At 40.2% G+C, this 17018-nt stretch overlaps 1 protein-coding gene across 2 annotated transcripts in view; it reads left to right on the forward strand.

The window, feature by feature from the left end:
- Positions 1-17018, forward strand: part of tent2 (terminal nucleotidyltransferase 2) — a 78636-nt gene that overhangs the window by 16780 nt on the left and 44838 nt on the right. For both annotated transcript variants that reach the window (XM_020515826.2, XM_048594908.1), the window contains exons 5-8: positions 1901-1992; positions 2080-2143; positions 2883-2949; positions 7821-7897. In XM_020515826.2, the coding sequence (XP_020371415.1) occupies positions 1901-1992; positions 2080-2143; positions 2883-2949; positions 7821-7897 (300 nt within the window). The remainder of the gene's footprint in view (positions 1-1900; positions 1993-2079; positions 2144-2882; positions 2950-7820; positions 7898-17018) is intronic.

The raw sequence follows: 17018 nt of genomic DNA on the forward strand, positions 1-17018 counted from the left end.
CCCTCCTCTGCTTGGCTGAGTTTGTCCTCACCCTCAACAACTTCTCTTTCAACTCCTCTCATTTTCTTCAGGTAAGAGGGATTGCCATGGGTACCCGCACGGGCCCTAGTTATGCCTGTCTCTTGGGGTACATGGAACATTCCTTGTTCCAGTCCTATTCCGGCCCCCACCCACAACTCTTTCTCCGATACATTGATGATATCATTGGTGCTGCTTCCCTCTCTCGTCTAGAATTGGAAAACTTCATCAATTTCGCCTCCAATTTCCACCCTGCCCTCACTTTCACCTGGTCTATCTCTGACTCTTCCCTTCCCTTCCTCGACATTTCTCGGGATAGACTGGCCACTAATATCCATTACAAACCCACCGACTCCCACAGCTGCCTGAACTATACATCTTCACACCCCACTTCCTGTAAAGACTCCATCCCATTTTCTCAGTTCCTCTGTCTCCATCGCATATGTTCAGATGAGGCCAACTTCGACAAGGGAGTCTCCAAAATGTCCACATTCTTCCTCAACCGAGGATTCCCCAGCTCCGTTGTCGACAGGGCCCTCAATCGGGTCCGACCCATCTCCCGCACTTCTGCCCTCACCCCTTCTCTTCCCTCCCGCAACAGCGATAGGGTTCCCCTTATCCTCACCTACCATCCCACCAGCATCCACATCCAGAAGATCATCAGACGCCATTTCCGCCACCTCCAGCAAGATGCCACCACCAGACACATATTCCCCTCCCCTCCCTTGCCCGCCTTCTGCAGGTACAGTTCCCTCCGGGACACCTTGGTCCACACTTCCTTCACCCCCAACACCCCCCCACAGCCCCATGGCACCTTCCCCTGTAACCGGTGAAGGTGCAACACCTGCCCATTTACCTCCTCCCTCCCCAGTATCCAAGGGCCCAAACATACCTTCCAGGTGAAGCAACACTTCACCTACACTTCCAAGAATCTAGTCTACTGCATTCGCTGCTCACAATGTGGTGGTCTCTACATTGGGGAAACGAAGCATAGACTTGGCGACTGCTTCGCAGAACATCTACGTTCTGCTCCCAAAAAAGACCCTGAATTATGTGTTGCCTGCCACTTCAATGCACCACCCTGCTCTCTGGCTAACATCTCTGTCTCCGGCTTGCTACAGTGTTCCAGTGAAGCCCAACGCAAGCTGGAGGAACAACACCTGATTTTCCACTTGGGGACCCTACAGCCCTCCGGATTCAATATTGAGTTCAATAATTTTCGGGCCTAAACTCTCCCATGTCCCAGCCCCCTACCCCACACACCAGGCCTTGTTACCACGTAGCCTGCCACTACACACCCCCTGTTGTTAGTCCCCATTAACAACTACTCACCCTCCCAGCCTGATCGTTAGCAACTCCTTTGTCTGTCCAACTGTCTTTCTCTCTCTTTAGGCTCTATTCTATTGTTTACTCCCTACCCCACCCACCTCCCTATTTTCTGCATATAAACTGACGTTTTCCCAGCCACCATCAGTTCTGAGGAAGGGTCACCGGACCCGAAACGTTAACTCTGTTTTCACCTCCACAGATGCCGCCAGACCTGCTGAGCTTTTCCAACAACTTTGTGTTTGTTCCTGATTTACAGCATCTGCAGTTCTTTTGGTTTTTATTTACAACATATTTTATGTTCAGCTTTTGATTGGGGCTGCATTTTTATGACGATATATGTTGATAGTTCATATCCTAAATATGTAAGATTTCAAATTAATAATTGTCACTTTTTTATTGTAAAGAAACATTGCTGTTTAACTCTGACCCTGATTTGTAACAGGAATGGTTGCAAAATGGAAAGGAAAATTGCAATATCAAACGGAAGTAAATTGTTTGGCAGACACCAAAGTTGCAAGCGTTCTCATCAATTTCTACATTTTTCTTTCTCCAGAAACAAGGTTGTATTTGGTTGGCTCTTCACTGAATGGCTTTGGTACTCGTTACAGTGATGCAGATCTGTGTCTTGTGTTAAAGGAGGAGCCGGTATGTTTATTTTTCATGCCATTTTTGTCTTGTCATTTTTGTCAAATATTGCTGTATTGAAAGGGATTTTTAAATTTATTCTTGTAGATCAATCAAAGAAGTGAAGCATGTCACATACTAAGTTTAGTTCAGCAACTTTTCTACAGACTATGTAAGTTATTCTTTGAAGTTATTATGCTTTTGGTGATACAGTATATAGAACAATACTTCCCAACATTTTCAGTGTGATCCCTTTTCAAGGATTCATAATTATTAAGATCCCTGAGTGAGAATTGAGAGTGGGAGCACAGCTTAGGGCTCCATGGCCCCACTGCTGTCTTAGAGCTCATGCTACTTTGGGAACTCCTGGTGCAGCATGTGATAGCATTTAATAATAGCTTAGTTAGGTGTGATAAAATGAAATAAGACAAGGGATATGAGAAAGGGTCAGGCATTTTGGGTTAGGGCAGTTGCTTGTGTGGATGATAAACACCACAATAGATTGCTTTGAACCATCTGTTTCTGTGCTGCACTGTCTGTATTTATGTTTGGATCAAGAAGACAAAATTTGATATTTCACCAGGGTATGTGGTGTGAATTTGTCCTGGTAATTTCCTCTCTGTTTAATTAGTTGGTGGGGAAGATTTAACATATTACAGATGTCTGATGTTTCCTTAACAGGCAGGGAAAAAAAGGAAGTGCTGTGGCTCACCTTTTAGCCACAGAAGAGTGTATGGCAGGATTTAGCTGAAAACCTTTTATCTGCTTCATGTTGCCCAGCAGAAAATTAGCATATCATGTACAGGATCCCAAAACAGCTTATGCTGTGGAGGTTGCTAGGGAAAGTGCAGTTAGATGGTACTTAAAGGTCTGTTTTGAAGAAAGATTGAGTTTTTAAATTTTATTTACAGCTTACATTGACAGACCTCAACTGATCCGAGCAAAAGTGCCAATAGTAAAATTCAGGGATAAAGTCAGGTACGTAATTGAGCGACTTCTGCTGAGAGCTGTTCCATTATAAACAGTAATGCAGATTTTTGCCTTCTAAATTTGCACTCCACCAATCTTGTTAAATCGTAGCATTTGACTTTGGATTTCAATGCTGCCTTTTTTTGAAAAGATCTGAAATTGTAGCATAACAAGTATTGTTAAATTTGCTTAGAAAAAGAGTTTTACTTTTTTTAAATTTTGAGAATGTAATAGAAATTGCTTTATTTTTTGAAATACTGTTTTCTCTTACCTGTTTTGTGCTCATGAATGAGATGCTTTGATAGTGGATCACTGATTTAGGGAATTGAAATCTGGATGAAGACTAGTTCTGCTAAACATAATAAAGGCTGATTATATTGGTTTGAAGCTGTCTCTAGGCTAAAAAGTAATTATAGAGCAGTGTATTGATTTTAAACCAAAAGTTTTCACAAATGCAGCCATCAGAAACCAGATTGAACTTGGGTGACTAATTAGTTTCATTGAAATGTATTTCAACACCCTCTGGTTGAAATGTTGATTCATTAATTTAGAACAGTGTCTTTGGGTTTTCTAATCAGTCATAGAATCATAGAGATGTACAGCATGGAAACAGACCCTTCGGTCCAACTTGTCGACGCCGACCAGATATCCTAAACTGATCTAGTCCCATTTGGCCCATATCCCTTATAAACCCTTCCTATTCATGTATCCACCCAGATGCCTTTTAAATGTTGTAATTGCACCCGTCACCACAAGTACTCTGGCAGCACATTCCATACACATTCCACACTCTGCTTGAAATAGTTGCCCCTCATGTCCCTTTTAGGTCTTTCTCCTCTCACCATAAACCTATGCACTCTAGTTTTGGACTCCCCTACCCTGGGGGAAAATGAAAACCTTGACTATTCACCCTATCCATGCCCTTCATGACCTTAGTAACCTCAATAAGATCACCCCTCAGCCTCCAACGATCCAGGGGAGAAAGTCCAGCCTATTCAGCCTGTCCCTCTAACTCAAACCCTCCAATCTGGCAACATCCTTGAAAGTCTTTTCTAAACTCTCTCAAGTTTAATGACATCTTTCCTAAAGCAGGGAGACCAGAATTGAAGGCAGTATTCTAAAAGTGGCCTCACCAATGTCCTCTACAGCCACAACATGACAACTCAACTCCTGTACTCAATGCACTGACCAATGAAGGCAAACATGCCAAATGCTGCCTCCACCAACTTGTCTACCCACGATGCCACTTTCAAGGAACTGTGTAGCTGCATCTCTTTGTTCGGCAACGCTCCGCAGGGTCCTACGATTAAGTGTAAAAGTCTTGCCCTGGTTTGCCTTACTTAAATACAGCACCTCACATTTATCTAACTTAAACTGTATCTGCTAATCCTTGATCAGATGGGCCAAAGGGCCACGGTCCCATTGTACTCTGAGATAACCTTTGTCACTGTCCACTACACCACCAATTTTGGTGTCATCTGCAAACTTACCAACCATACCTCCTGCATTCACTTCCAAATCATTTATATAAATGACAAAAAGCAGTGGACCCATCAGCAATCCTTGCAGTACACTGCTGGCCATCACAGGCCTCCAGTCCGAAAAACAGCCCTCTGCCACCTGCTTCTGTCTCCTACCTTCAAGCCAATTTTGTATCCAGTTGGCTATCTCTCCCTGGATTCCATGTGATCTAACCTTACCAACCAGTCTACTGTGCGGAACCGTGTCATATGCCTTGCTGAAGTTCACATAGACAACGTTTACTGCTCTGCCTTCATCAGCCTTCTTTATCATCTCTTCAAAAAACTCAATCAAGTTAGTGAGACATGATTTCCCATGCACAAAGCCGTGTATTGCAACATTGCTGATAAATCCTTTGTTGCTCATTCAACCTACGCTGAAAGCAAATGATCATAGATCATAGAATCCCTACAGTGTGGAAACAGGCCCTTCAGCCCAACAAGCCCACACTGACACACACAGCATCCCACCCAGACCCTTCCCCCTAATCTACACATTCCCTGAACACTTTGGGCAATTTAGCATGGCCATTCCACCTAGCCTGCACATCTTTGAATTGTGGGAGGAAACCGGAGCACCTGGAGGAAACCCACACAGTCACGAGGAGATTGTGCAAACTCCACACAGACAGTCGCCTGAGGATGGAATTGAACCCATGTCCCTGGCGCTGTGAGGCAGCAGTGCTAACTACTGAGCCACCGTGCTACCCATGGTAAGCCAGCCATGTTCCCAGTCATTCATGGAGACCTCCCAAGAATATTTCCCTTGGGAGCTTTGTCAAGGTTTCTCATATCTTTACTGCACAAACCATTGTTTTTTCCTATTGTTGGTATCAATTGTAATAGAGGACTACAAGTAGCGGGGAAAGTCTACAAGTCTTCAAAGTCATTGAGATAGAAATTCAGTGCACCAACCTAAATGGAGACTTTACACAGATATCGGCATAACTTCCAGTTGGGAGGAAAAGTACTGCCTAGTTAGTGTTTATGTTTTTTGAAGCTGTATCCAAAGAATTTATAGCACATTAGAAGACCATTTGACCTGTTGTTTTTGTGATCATTCTGCTGGATTAATGAAGAAATGAATCCCCCACTCTGCTTCATACAACGCTCGATCATCAGTAAAATAACAGAAGGTGTCATTAGCAGGTTGATCCCACCTGCATTTGCTTTGTAATAACCTGCTCACTGATACTCAGTTTGGGTTCCACGAGGGCCCCTCAGCTCCTGACCTCACTGTAATCTTAGTTCTTAGATGGGCAAAAGAGCTGAGTTCTGGGCATGAGATAAAGTGAGAGTGACTGTTCTTGACATGATGGCCGCATTTGACAGACTATGGCATGAAGGAGCCCTAGGAAAACTGGAATTTGGGAAACAGGAAAATTCTCTGCTGGTTGGAGGCATATCTTGAACAAAAGAAGGGGATTTTTGGAGGTCACTTATCTCAGATCCTGGACATCTCTGCAGGAGTTCCTCCGGGTAGTGTTTGAGGCCTAGCCATCTTCAACTTTATCAACAACCTTCATTGAATATCATAGAATCCCTACAGTGTGGAAACGGGCCCTTCGGCCCAACAAGTCCACACGACCCTCGGAGCATCCCGCCCAGACCCATCCCCCTATAACCCACCTAATTAACACCTCTCTGAATACTACGGGCAATTTAGCATGACCAAGCTACCTAGTCTGCACATCTTTGGACTGTGGGAGAAAACCGGAGCACCCGCAAGAAACCCACGCAGACACTGGGAGAATGTGCAACTCTACACAGTCGCTCAAGGGTGGAATCAAGTGTGGGTTCCTGGCGCTGAGAGGCAACAATGCTAACCACTAAGCCACTGTGCCTTCATAAGGTCAAAAGTAGAGAATTACAGTGATGTTCAGCACCATTGACAGCTCTTCGGACACCTAAACAGTCAATGTTCAATTGCATTAGGAGACGGACAATGTCCAGATTTGGGCTGACAAGTGGCAAGTGATGTTGGTACCACACAAGTAATGACCATCTCTAACAAGAGAGAATCTGACCATCACCGCTTGACATTCAATGGCATCACCATTGTTTAATCTCCCACTGTCAACATCCTAGGGGTTACCGTTGACCACAAATTGAACTGGAGTATTCCTACAAATACTGTGGCTGTAAGATCAGTTCAGATGCTAGGGATCCTACAGACTCATCTCTTGACATGGAAATAGATCACCAATCATTCAGTAGTGCTGAGTCAAAATCTGGGAACTCCCTCATGTAATTGTGGGTGTACCTATGCCAATAGACTGCCGCAGTTAAAGAAAGCAGCTCACAGACACCACCTCTAGGGCAACCCCAGGCAGATAATAAATGCTATCCTAGCCAACCATGCCCAATTCCCCATGAACGAATAGAACAAAATTTTTGCGCCTGTCACTTTCTATTTATCCTCTTTTTCCTTGAGAAAAATAAATTTGTCTTTGACTCAATCATTTTCTCTTGTAAAGCTTTTCATTATTTTTTATTCTGTGTTGGAATACTCCTCACTTGCCTGGATGAATGTAGCTCCTAAAACACTAGAGAAGTTTGACATCATCCAGGATAAAGCAGGCCAAGTGATTGGAACCCCACCCTCCACCTTTACACCAATGCACAGAGAGGTAGCAGTGTGAGCCATCTATAAGATGTACTGCAATAACTAACCAAGGCTCTTCTGACAGCATTTTCCAAATCCATTACTTCTACCATGGGCAAGGGCAGCAGAATATGGGAACACCACTTCCTGCAAGTTCCATTTCAAGTCACACCATCCTGACTTGGAACTACATTGCTGTGCCTGCATTGTCAATGGATCAGAATCCTGGAACCCTCTTACAACAACACTATGGGTGTCCCTACAGCTGAACTACTGCAGCAGTTTAAGAAGGCAGCTCATTAACGCCTTCACTGTAGAAGTTATGGGTGAGTAGTAAATGCTGGTTTAGCAAGTGAGGCCCACATCCCATGAATGATTTTATGCAATGAAATCCAAATACCATGACTCCTTCATTTATCCTTGTTAAAGATTTCTGAAATTTTACGTATATAGAATGTTTGCGTATAGAGATTTTATATGCAGATCTTAGCCATCAAAGTGTTTCAGACAATAGCCATCATTTTGTTAAAAAGTTACACTATTTCAAATGTTTGGCTGTATATGTTTCAAAATAACTGTAGATGACCTGTAAATCTGGTAATCATACCTATTTAGTAACTGTATGTTTCCTGAGCCTTTTAAAAATCTAGTCACTGTTGCTTAAGCAACATTTCACTCCTCAGGAATCTCTTGAATCCAGTGGATTTTGAAAATAAATTGTTAAACTTTTAATTGTTGACTTTTTGCATTTTCAGTGGTGTGGAGTTTGACTTGAATGTAAACAATGTTGTGGGAATTAGAAATACATTCCTACTGAGAAGCTATGCATATAGTAAGTACTGTACCTACATATAACATATCACCCTGCTATCCAAATGTCACATTTTCATTTGATTATGTCACATGGCTGACTTGTATGGTACGTATTCTTGGTGTGTTTAAACATCCAGCAAAATTTAAAAATAGGCTCTTTATGCTTGAAGTGTTCATTGTCACTCAGATTGAGATTAGAGGGTTCATCGAACCCATGTTAAGTGTTCTGCGTTTCCATTCTGGTGCTTGGAAAGTTATCCATGCAAGCTGATGAGACTTTTTATGCTGGATGCACTTTACTTCCAATTCATAGGTTTGCTTTCTGTAAGGCTGACAAACATGTGAATGTTGGGGCATGATGCCTATATATTGTCACATTATATTTTCTTCCTCTCCCTCAAACGATGGATGCGGCATTCTCACATCAGAGGCAAAAAGTGACTTGTATTTATATAGCACCGTTTTTAACTACAGAATATCCCACAAGCCGCAATGTGATAATGACCATATAATCTGATACTGTCTGAATTAAAAATATTGGCCAAGACCGCATGGATAATTTCGCTGCTGTTCTTTGAATTGGTGCCATTGGATTTTTATGCCCATGTGAAGGACAGACAGAGTCTCAGCTCAACGTCTCACTTGAAAAGCAGCACCTCTGAAACCAAAGCGCTCATTCAGTATTGCACTGGAGTGTCAACCTTAATTCAAAACTGATCCTAAGTGGGTTTGGAAAATGACTAGGATAGAAAATGATGTGTACTCTTCAGAGATGTTTGGGGTGCAGGTGGTTGGAGTACAAGTGGAATACTGAGGTTTACTATTTTGAACAACAAACCTTATTGATACAAATAACCTGGATGTTAAGAAAAACAAATTTGATTCGGTGGTTACCTTTATTGATCAAGGAAAAATCTGAAGGACAGTCAAATTTAAGGAAGCAGATTAAAAATTTACAAAATGTGTTGAACAAATAAAACAAGCAACAGAAAAATTAAAAGTGTGGAATTGTATAGCTAGGAAAGGAAGGAAACATGGATGACACTCATTTGAATGCCGTGCGGTATATGAGAATGAAACTAAAATACCTTGGTGGTTTAGTAGACTTAAAATGATACATATTGATCTACTCAGTGGAATGTAATAGACATCAAAACCAATGAGGTGTGAAACAATATAGTTCAAAATAATGTTAAATATATGGAAGCTAATTTGGAAAAGTAGGACAATGGAATATGCTCAGTCTAGCCAAAGGCAAATTCAGGTTTGATAATTCTTAAAACAAATACATTAAATTACTGGTCTTTTTGGGATTGCATGCTGCAGTCCGGTATTTTCTATAATTTTGGTGGATGTATTTATTCACCAAGAAGTGAGCCCTTACTGTATCTGGTAGTGGTTGACTATAAAAGTGAAGAGTGACAATAATATATAATAAGATAACAGGTTGCAAATCTCATAATGCAAGCTCAGTCATTGCTCACGCAGGAGCATAACATTTAGCTTGTGGCATCTTGCTTTGTGTCAATTTTGTTTTTAAATGATTTATAATCTTGCACTGGAAATCAATCAGTTAATCAGGATTAATAGAGCAATTTGGACTGACTCTACTGCTGTTGATATTTGGCATGTTCACACATTTTTATGTCTGTTCTAGTGCCACTGACCTGTTTTTTTTTTCTTAATGTTAATTCTTCCCATAAAATAGCAGACAGAGAAATATTGTACATGTTATTAACTGTTATAACTATAATAACATGTTATATCTATTCATTATTAACTGGCAGTGCTAATTTTGAGACCCAATGTTATTGAGGTTTTAACTAGTAAAATATATGTAATGCAAGATGAAAATCTTATTCATGTTTTCACAGTCCTTCAACAGAACTCGGCTCTAAACTTTCACATTAATAATATTAACTCATCCTTGTGTCTCAAGATACGTATGTAAGCCATCGGGGGACGCCTGCACAAACTGATGTGTTAACAAGTCACTTTTCTTTCGTGAATGTAGAATGCACTTTCAGTCAGCATTACATGCGTCTTGTAAAAGTGATATGGCTGCATCTCTGGACTTGAGTTTCCACTGAGAAGAACTGAATCCAGTTAAAACATCTTGAAATTTAAATGTAAAATGTCGGTAAACCTATAAGATCAGGAGTGTTCAATTTAACTTTAGGTGTAAGGCTTGAGTCAGTTACAATTATATATCAAATTGAGAGGCAATCTGAAGGCTTTATAGTTCTGATAAGACCACTCTATGTTCGGGTGTGTTCCCACAAATTTATTAAGCTTATGACGAGTACATGAGGATGAAACTCAATAAAAGCAGTGGATGTTAGTCTACGTCAGTACGTCAGCTTTGACTTCTAGTTAAAAGGGCACTTGTCGGTTTGTTCTGTCTTTTTATTGCTGCACACCCAACAGTTAAAGTTGGCTCAGTGTGGTGCACATGCGTGTGCTGGAAGCAAAATATATTGATACAAAGGGCGCTGTTCTTGCACTTGTTTTAACTCAACAAAATAAGTGATAGCCTGGTTTGTTTGTCAGAACAATGCTCTGACCAATTTGCTTGGTTTAAAATTTAACAAAGTCTGGCTGTTAACCGCTTATCAGTATTAATAGGTGTTTTCTCCATGGTAATGCCTCTACCGGTTAGAGTCCATTTCCCAACCAATTAATACCATCCTGTCATGCAGTACAAATGTTGGTTTTTCCCTCGACTTCGTATTTTTTCAAAACATCCCGATGAGTGTAAGACAAAAAGCTTTGACCGAATGTTTCTTTTTTCAGTAACATTTAACTATTAAGATCTATTGCTTCTTAACCCTTGCCACCCACTACTTCCCGTGCATGGTCAGTGGTATCTCTGAACTCTAATTAGCTTGTCAACAAATGGTCAGTGTCAGACTGGATAGTCAGTTTGTGCCCATTTTCTGATTTGATTCTTAAGAGTGATGGTCATATTACTGACATCACATCCTACCATCTCCTGACTAGTTTGTTTAAGATGTCAGTTGTTAATGGGAGCATCCTTTTCCTGAAAGCTTTTCGCTGTTAGCTTACTAACTTTATAGATCTCCACAAAGATAATATAATACCAAAGTAATGTGTATCTGCTTAGAGGATAGGTACTTTCTAAATAACCTGCTCATAGACATTATTACTCACCTTTGGAGCAGGTGGAACTTAAACCCGGAATTCTTGGTCTAGACGTAGGCATGTTACCATGTAGTATCTCATCCCAAATGTCCGTTTGATGCATTTAAGAGACCCAGAATCCAATGATATATTTTAGTTAAGCAATCCTTTGTTAATATGTGACTTCACAATAAGTGTTGGCGTCTACTGCCTTTCTTTGCTTTGCAGAGAAATGGGATCATCCTGCCAAAAATCAAACCTTATTGCTTTATTGAATTGCTAAGTGTCTCTCTTCTAACTTTAAAATTGTTAGCCTGACAGAATAAAAGCAGTAAGAAGCCCATGACCTTACTTTTGACCTAGACCCTATGTCTTTTCTCACCAAACAGCAATGTGACTACAGTCAAAGGCTCATGTAATACCAGTGTCTTACTACATTGGTAACAATTAAATAACATGTTAATACTCACTTGTTTGATTATTACGCACAACTAAATTAAAACTAATTGTTGAAAAATAAATTCAATCTTAACCTTTTAAAATAAATTATTTTTGATTTGTTATAATTGCAATAGATTCCAAATTGCGTAAAATATCCAGCCCTCTGGAAAATAAATTTTGAGCCATCAGGGCTCCTATCTTAGTTGGATAATTTCTAAATTCACCACTGTGGCAAACTACATCTTCTGTTTTCAAGGATTTTTCTTTTGCAGCATAAGTGAGTGAATTTTGGCTACTCAAAAAGGCTGTGTTTGTTTGTGCCAAAACATTAGGGAAGCACTTCCTCCCTAATCACAAATACTGATGTGGTGTTAGTGTCACAGCTTAGGACTGTGAAGTGAGAGATGTCTTTCAGTACAGCTGTCCTTTTTGTCACGGAATTATGCATTTTGCAAGCTGGTGCTTCATTATGCCCATCTTTGTAACAAAATTAGTTAATGGTTTAAAAAAATGCAACTTTTCTGGAGTAGGGTGATTTTAACAGGTTTTGTATTGGCAGAAGTAATTGTTGATTTATTTTTTGTTCAGTGGTTTGTTTCAACATTGTTTCACTTCAAAATTTTGTCATCATATTTTTAGATAATTGCGAGTTTCCACCCTTAGCCAGAATTGAAGAAATCTATCCAGTGAATTGTTGGAAATTAGAATTTACCTTTAGTGGAAGAACTTGAATTTATATTTCCTTAGCAACTGTGCATTATGTTAATATATCGTTCTTCATTGTACAAAATTTGACTGGTTGTAATGATGAAAATCAATAACAACAAGTATTTTTAATAATATCTTTTTAAAAATCATCAGCCATTGTAGGGTTTGAAACCCTGACATTGAGTCCCACTACCGAATAAATGAGCAAGCCAAGTGTACAGAAACTCCCTGCAGAAAGCCTTTTCAATTTGTTCCAATAAATTAAAACAACATTGTTTAACATTACACTGGCCTTGGAGGAAAACAGCATGCATATTGGTGAGAGTAACTGTGCATGTGCTGTACCCACAGTGCAGTGTGAATACATGTGCACAAATGTTGCTGACATTTTTCTGGCCGGTGTCGGGAGATGATGATTCACAAAGTAGAGAATTAATTCTGCCCCAAGACTCTAGATAATTGTATTTTGGAATTGAGCAGTGGTTTGTTTCAGTTTTTCGGCTGATAAAATTTATGCAACATCTTTCAGTATGTGACATAAATGCCAAACTAAAAACGCATTATTGTGAATGCTGGAAATTTGAAATAAAAGTAGAAGGTACTGAAAAAGCCCAGCATATCTGGCCACTCCACAAAACAGTCACATTAGACTGAAAACATTTAACTCCGTTTCTCTCTCTGCAGATGTGACCAGACCTTAGATTTCTAGCCCTTGCTGTATGTGTAGGTTAGACTCTCAATTTGCTCTACAAACCAAGAGAAAATTGTTTGTATCGGAACCTTAAAATCCACTTTCTGGATATAAAGAATGATTTGAAATGTACAAACACAAAAGCCTTCTAACGTTTTCTAACTACAATAGTGACGTACATATTTTACAGACAGGCCTAATCTCCCATCAAAGTTTAATAAAAATGAAAGGGGAAATGCTGAATCAAGTGCCACGTGTAGAAGTGGTGGGGAAACTTGTATAATGCATTGTTTTTTATGTAAAGTAAAAATTCAAATGTAGTTAATATTCACAAAAAGTAGCAAAATCTCAATATTATAATTTATAAAGAAAAATACAAAATACATATTGGTCAATCAGTTTACTCTTTCTGCAAATTTCCTCCTAAACAATGCATCTGCATTTATCAATGTGAAGTTGTGTACCATCAGTTTATGACTCAGGAATAATGCCACTATTTTAGATGACCGAAATCAAATCCTTGCAAACATACGAGTAGCAGCTGGGAGGGCAACTAATGTTGGCTTTGCCAGTGACAACCATCTCCCATACGAGAATTTCAAATCATTTTCTTGAAGGTCAGAATCTTGCTTGACTATTTTGTACTTGATAGCCTGACTTGCAGTAGCTGGAAAGGATCTTCATTCCCAAAGAGCTTCTAAAGTAAAAACATAATTTTTGTTGCAGCTATTACTTAACTTGATATCTTCATGTTAAGAAGTTAACAGTGCAAATGCAGTGAATATGATAAAGACTGAGATTGTCATAAGAACGTCAGAACTAGGAGTAGGCCATTCATCCCTTCAGTCTTGCTCCACTATTCAGTGAGATCATAGCTGGTCTTGTTAAACATCATTTCCTGCACTATCCCCTGATCCATAGAACCATAGAAATGTTACAGCACAGAAGGGGTCATTCCACCCATTTTGTCTATGCCAACCCAAAGACACCCGATACCCTTTCTAATTCTGTCTTCCTGCATATGGACAAAAGTCCTGCAGCTTAAAGCACTTAAATTGCAGATCCAGGCACTTTTTAAAAAGAGTTTTGTGTCTCTACTTCCTCCATAATAATAATAAATCTAACCTAATTGTGGTCGCTATCTCCGATATGGTCACCCACTTTCATTTCACCCACTTGCCCATCTTCGTTTCCCAAAATTTAAATCCAGAATTTCGTCTCCTCTCGTTGGGCTTGTCACGTATTGTTTAAAAAAATTTGCTGGACATAGTACATGAATTTTTTACTCTCAATGCCCCTCATATTGTTTGAAACCCAGTTGATTTTGGGATAGTTCAAGTATCCTACTATAACTGCTCTCTTATATCTGCATATACATTCTTCCCCTGATTTTTAAAAAAATGATCATTCTCAATCTTGCACATTCTTGATCACTAAGCCTCCACAGATCTCTGAGGCAGAGAATTCCAAAGATTCACCATCCTGAAAGTGAAGAAATTTCTCCTCATCTGAGTCCTAGATGACCTACTCCTTACTCTCTGGTGCTGATTATTGGTTGTAAGGTCCCAGCATACGTATCCTTCCTGAATCTTCCTGTCGACCACTGTAAGAATTTTCAACATATAAATGAGAATACATCTCATTGTCTCTAGAGTTCAGAATGTCAATTTAATTTTTGCTAGTGAAGCAACCTCACCATCCTAGGAATAATGTCATAAAGATACATACAAAATTCAGTCACCTTTACTGCAGAAGAAAAAAACCTTTTGGTGCTCACAAAGTGGAAGGCCACCATGGAGCTGCTTATTAGTACAACATGCAAGGAAACAATTGACACTAGATTTACTTCAGAAATCCAGCCCTAAAAGCTAGTGCATGAGGTTCCGAGTTGTGTAAAGCCTGCTGAAATGTGTGTGTGGGGCATGGGGTGGGGGGATGCCTCTTCTTTGAAGCTGGTAGACTGGGAAACTTTCAACAATGAAAGTGCATGTTGTAGGCATGTTTGAGTAACAAGCTACTGCTTCTGAAAGCTTGCTTTTAACTGCTTGACAGTGAATCCCTAACTTGGAACTCGGTTTGTCTGTCCTGGAATTCACTTAGTTTTATCTGCAGTTCCTTGCTATCAACCTATGCTATGGCATGAAAGTAGTACATGCAGCTCTATTTGCACCTCTAATGAGGGAAAAGATATAGCTGCCCTCTCAGATAAACACCACTCCAAGCGTGTGAGCAGTCGTGCCTTGGGAGGCTCAGTCATTGACAGTAGGTTGTTGCTGATACGTGCAGCCTCCTAAAATAGGATCACCTTTCCAGTGGACCAAATGGGCAAAATTACCAGGGGCCATCAACATGGTGACAGTCGAACTTCCTTGAGTTTAACACTTTCCAAGGACATTCAGTGGAGAGTGGAGTGTAAGAAATTAGATTTTGTGGACAGAAGGGATGTCTGTGAAGCATGTGTTTGAGATAATATACACCCATGAGAATGAATGTGCTGGCTGTTAAGGCTCTTAGAGGAATGACTGAAACTGCAGATGTGTTATTCTCGTGTTGATGTATTGTCCAAGTAGTCTTTGAACTATCTGGGATGCTTCTCCAGGTTCAGGATACCACAGTCTGGCTGCTGACTTCCTCAGTTACTTCACTGCCTTGGCAAATACCTCCCAGTTCCAGTCCCTTGTATCCAGTATGGAAATATCTCTGGGAAGACTCCAAGACAAAGTGGAGGAGCAGCCTTACCATGTCTCCTTTCTATTGCTGTGATTGGTTTCTCATGCTTAATCAATGTACAGTTCATTATGATCCCTGCCGAGTTCCTATTAGTTAGAAATTCTACCTTTGACAGATTGGGCATGTCATCCTGCCCGTTCCCTGTACTTGACCAAGTCACCTGAAAATAAGGTGTAAATAATGGAGCTGCTCAGTTAGTGCCACAGCAAACTGCTTAATTAGTGAACAGGTCTTGACCTGCTTACCAAGTCCCCTGAATTGCAGGTCAGTTTACTTTTTCAAATGAATCAAAGTTCTTTGAGAAAATAGGCTTTGCAGATATTTTTAAATTTATACGGATCTAGTTACTATCCTGAATCCATTAGTGCTTCTCTCCGCTGTAATACCAGACAGACTGATCAGAATGTTTAAAATATGTTTAAAATTCTTCAGAATTCCAAAAGGATAGTCATATACTGGCTATCAACAAGGTAGTGAGTGAACTTCTAGCTATGTTCCTCAGCAATCTACTAACAGAAGCTTTCAGAAGTTTGGCCATTGTGATCTGTGGCAGCAAAGTTCAGCAAAGTCAAATTTTTGAAACGGAAAGAATGCCAATGTTTAATTTCCTGTATGTCTCTGTGGACGTGGCATATGTGCCAGTGGAAGCTTTTGGATTGCACTTTATGTTAACTGCTGGCCTCATCATTCTCTCTTTGCCGTGCTTATGTTTTAATTCCTTTCTGAACCTTCTATATTTGGCCTGGTTCTTAATTGTATTATCTAACTGGCATCTGTCATATTCAGACTTTTTCAGCTCTGTCTTCATCTCTCTCTGTCTTTCACCGTCCACGGAACTCTTGATTTGTTTGCCTTACCTTTCCCCTTTAGGAAATATACCTTGAAGTTGAACCTTCTCTTCTTTAAAGGCAGCCTTTCATCAGTTATAGTTTAGCCTGCTGTCTAGAGCACATCCATTGCCCCATTGAAGTTTACTTTGCCCGGTTAATTATTTTTATTCTTGATTTCTCCTTGCCCTTTTCCATAATCAATCCAAGGCTTGAGATGCGTGATCCTTCATTTTAACCACCCCATAATTCTTGAACTTTACCGTAATTTCCTTGTGAATTTGTTTCTCTGCATCTTTCCCATGTGTTTGGTGGCTTATAGACTACACTAAACAAAGTAATTGCACTTTATTCCTTAATTTTAAATAGCTTGTCATTTACCCCTCTTTCCTGCACTGCAAAAAATGATTAATGCCACATGCCTCTGCTCTTCCTTCATTTTTCTACTTCCCTGAACATTCTGCATCCAGGGGTGTTTACGTAAGAACAGGAATATTCCATTCAGCCCTTCAAGTCTGTGCCACCATTCAATGAGATCATGGCTGATCTGTGACCTAACTGCATATACCTGCCTTTGGCCCATATCCCTTAATACCTGTGCT

This window comes from Rhincodon typus, chromosome 3, assembly GCF_021869965.1.
Source record: "Rhincodon typus isolate 14 chromosome 3, sRhiTyp1.1, whole genome shotgun sequence".
NCBI lineage: Eukaryota > Metazoa > Chordata > Chondrichthyes > Orectolobiformes > Rhincodontidae > Rhincodon > Rhincodon typus.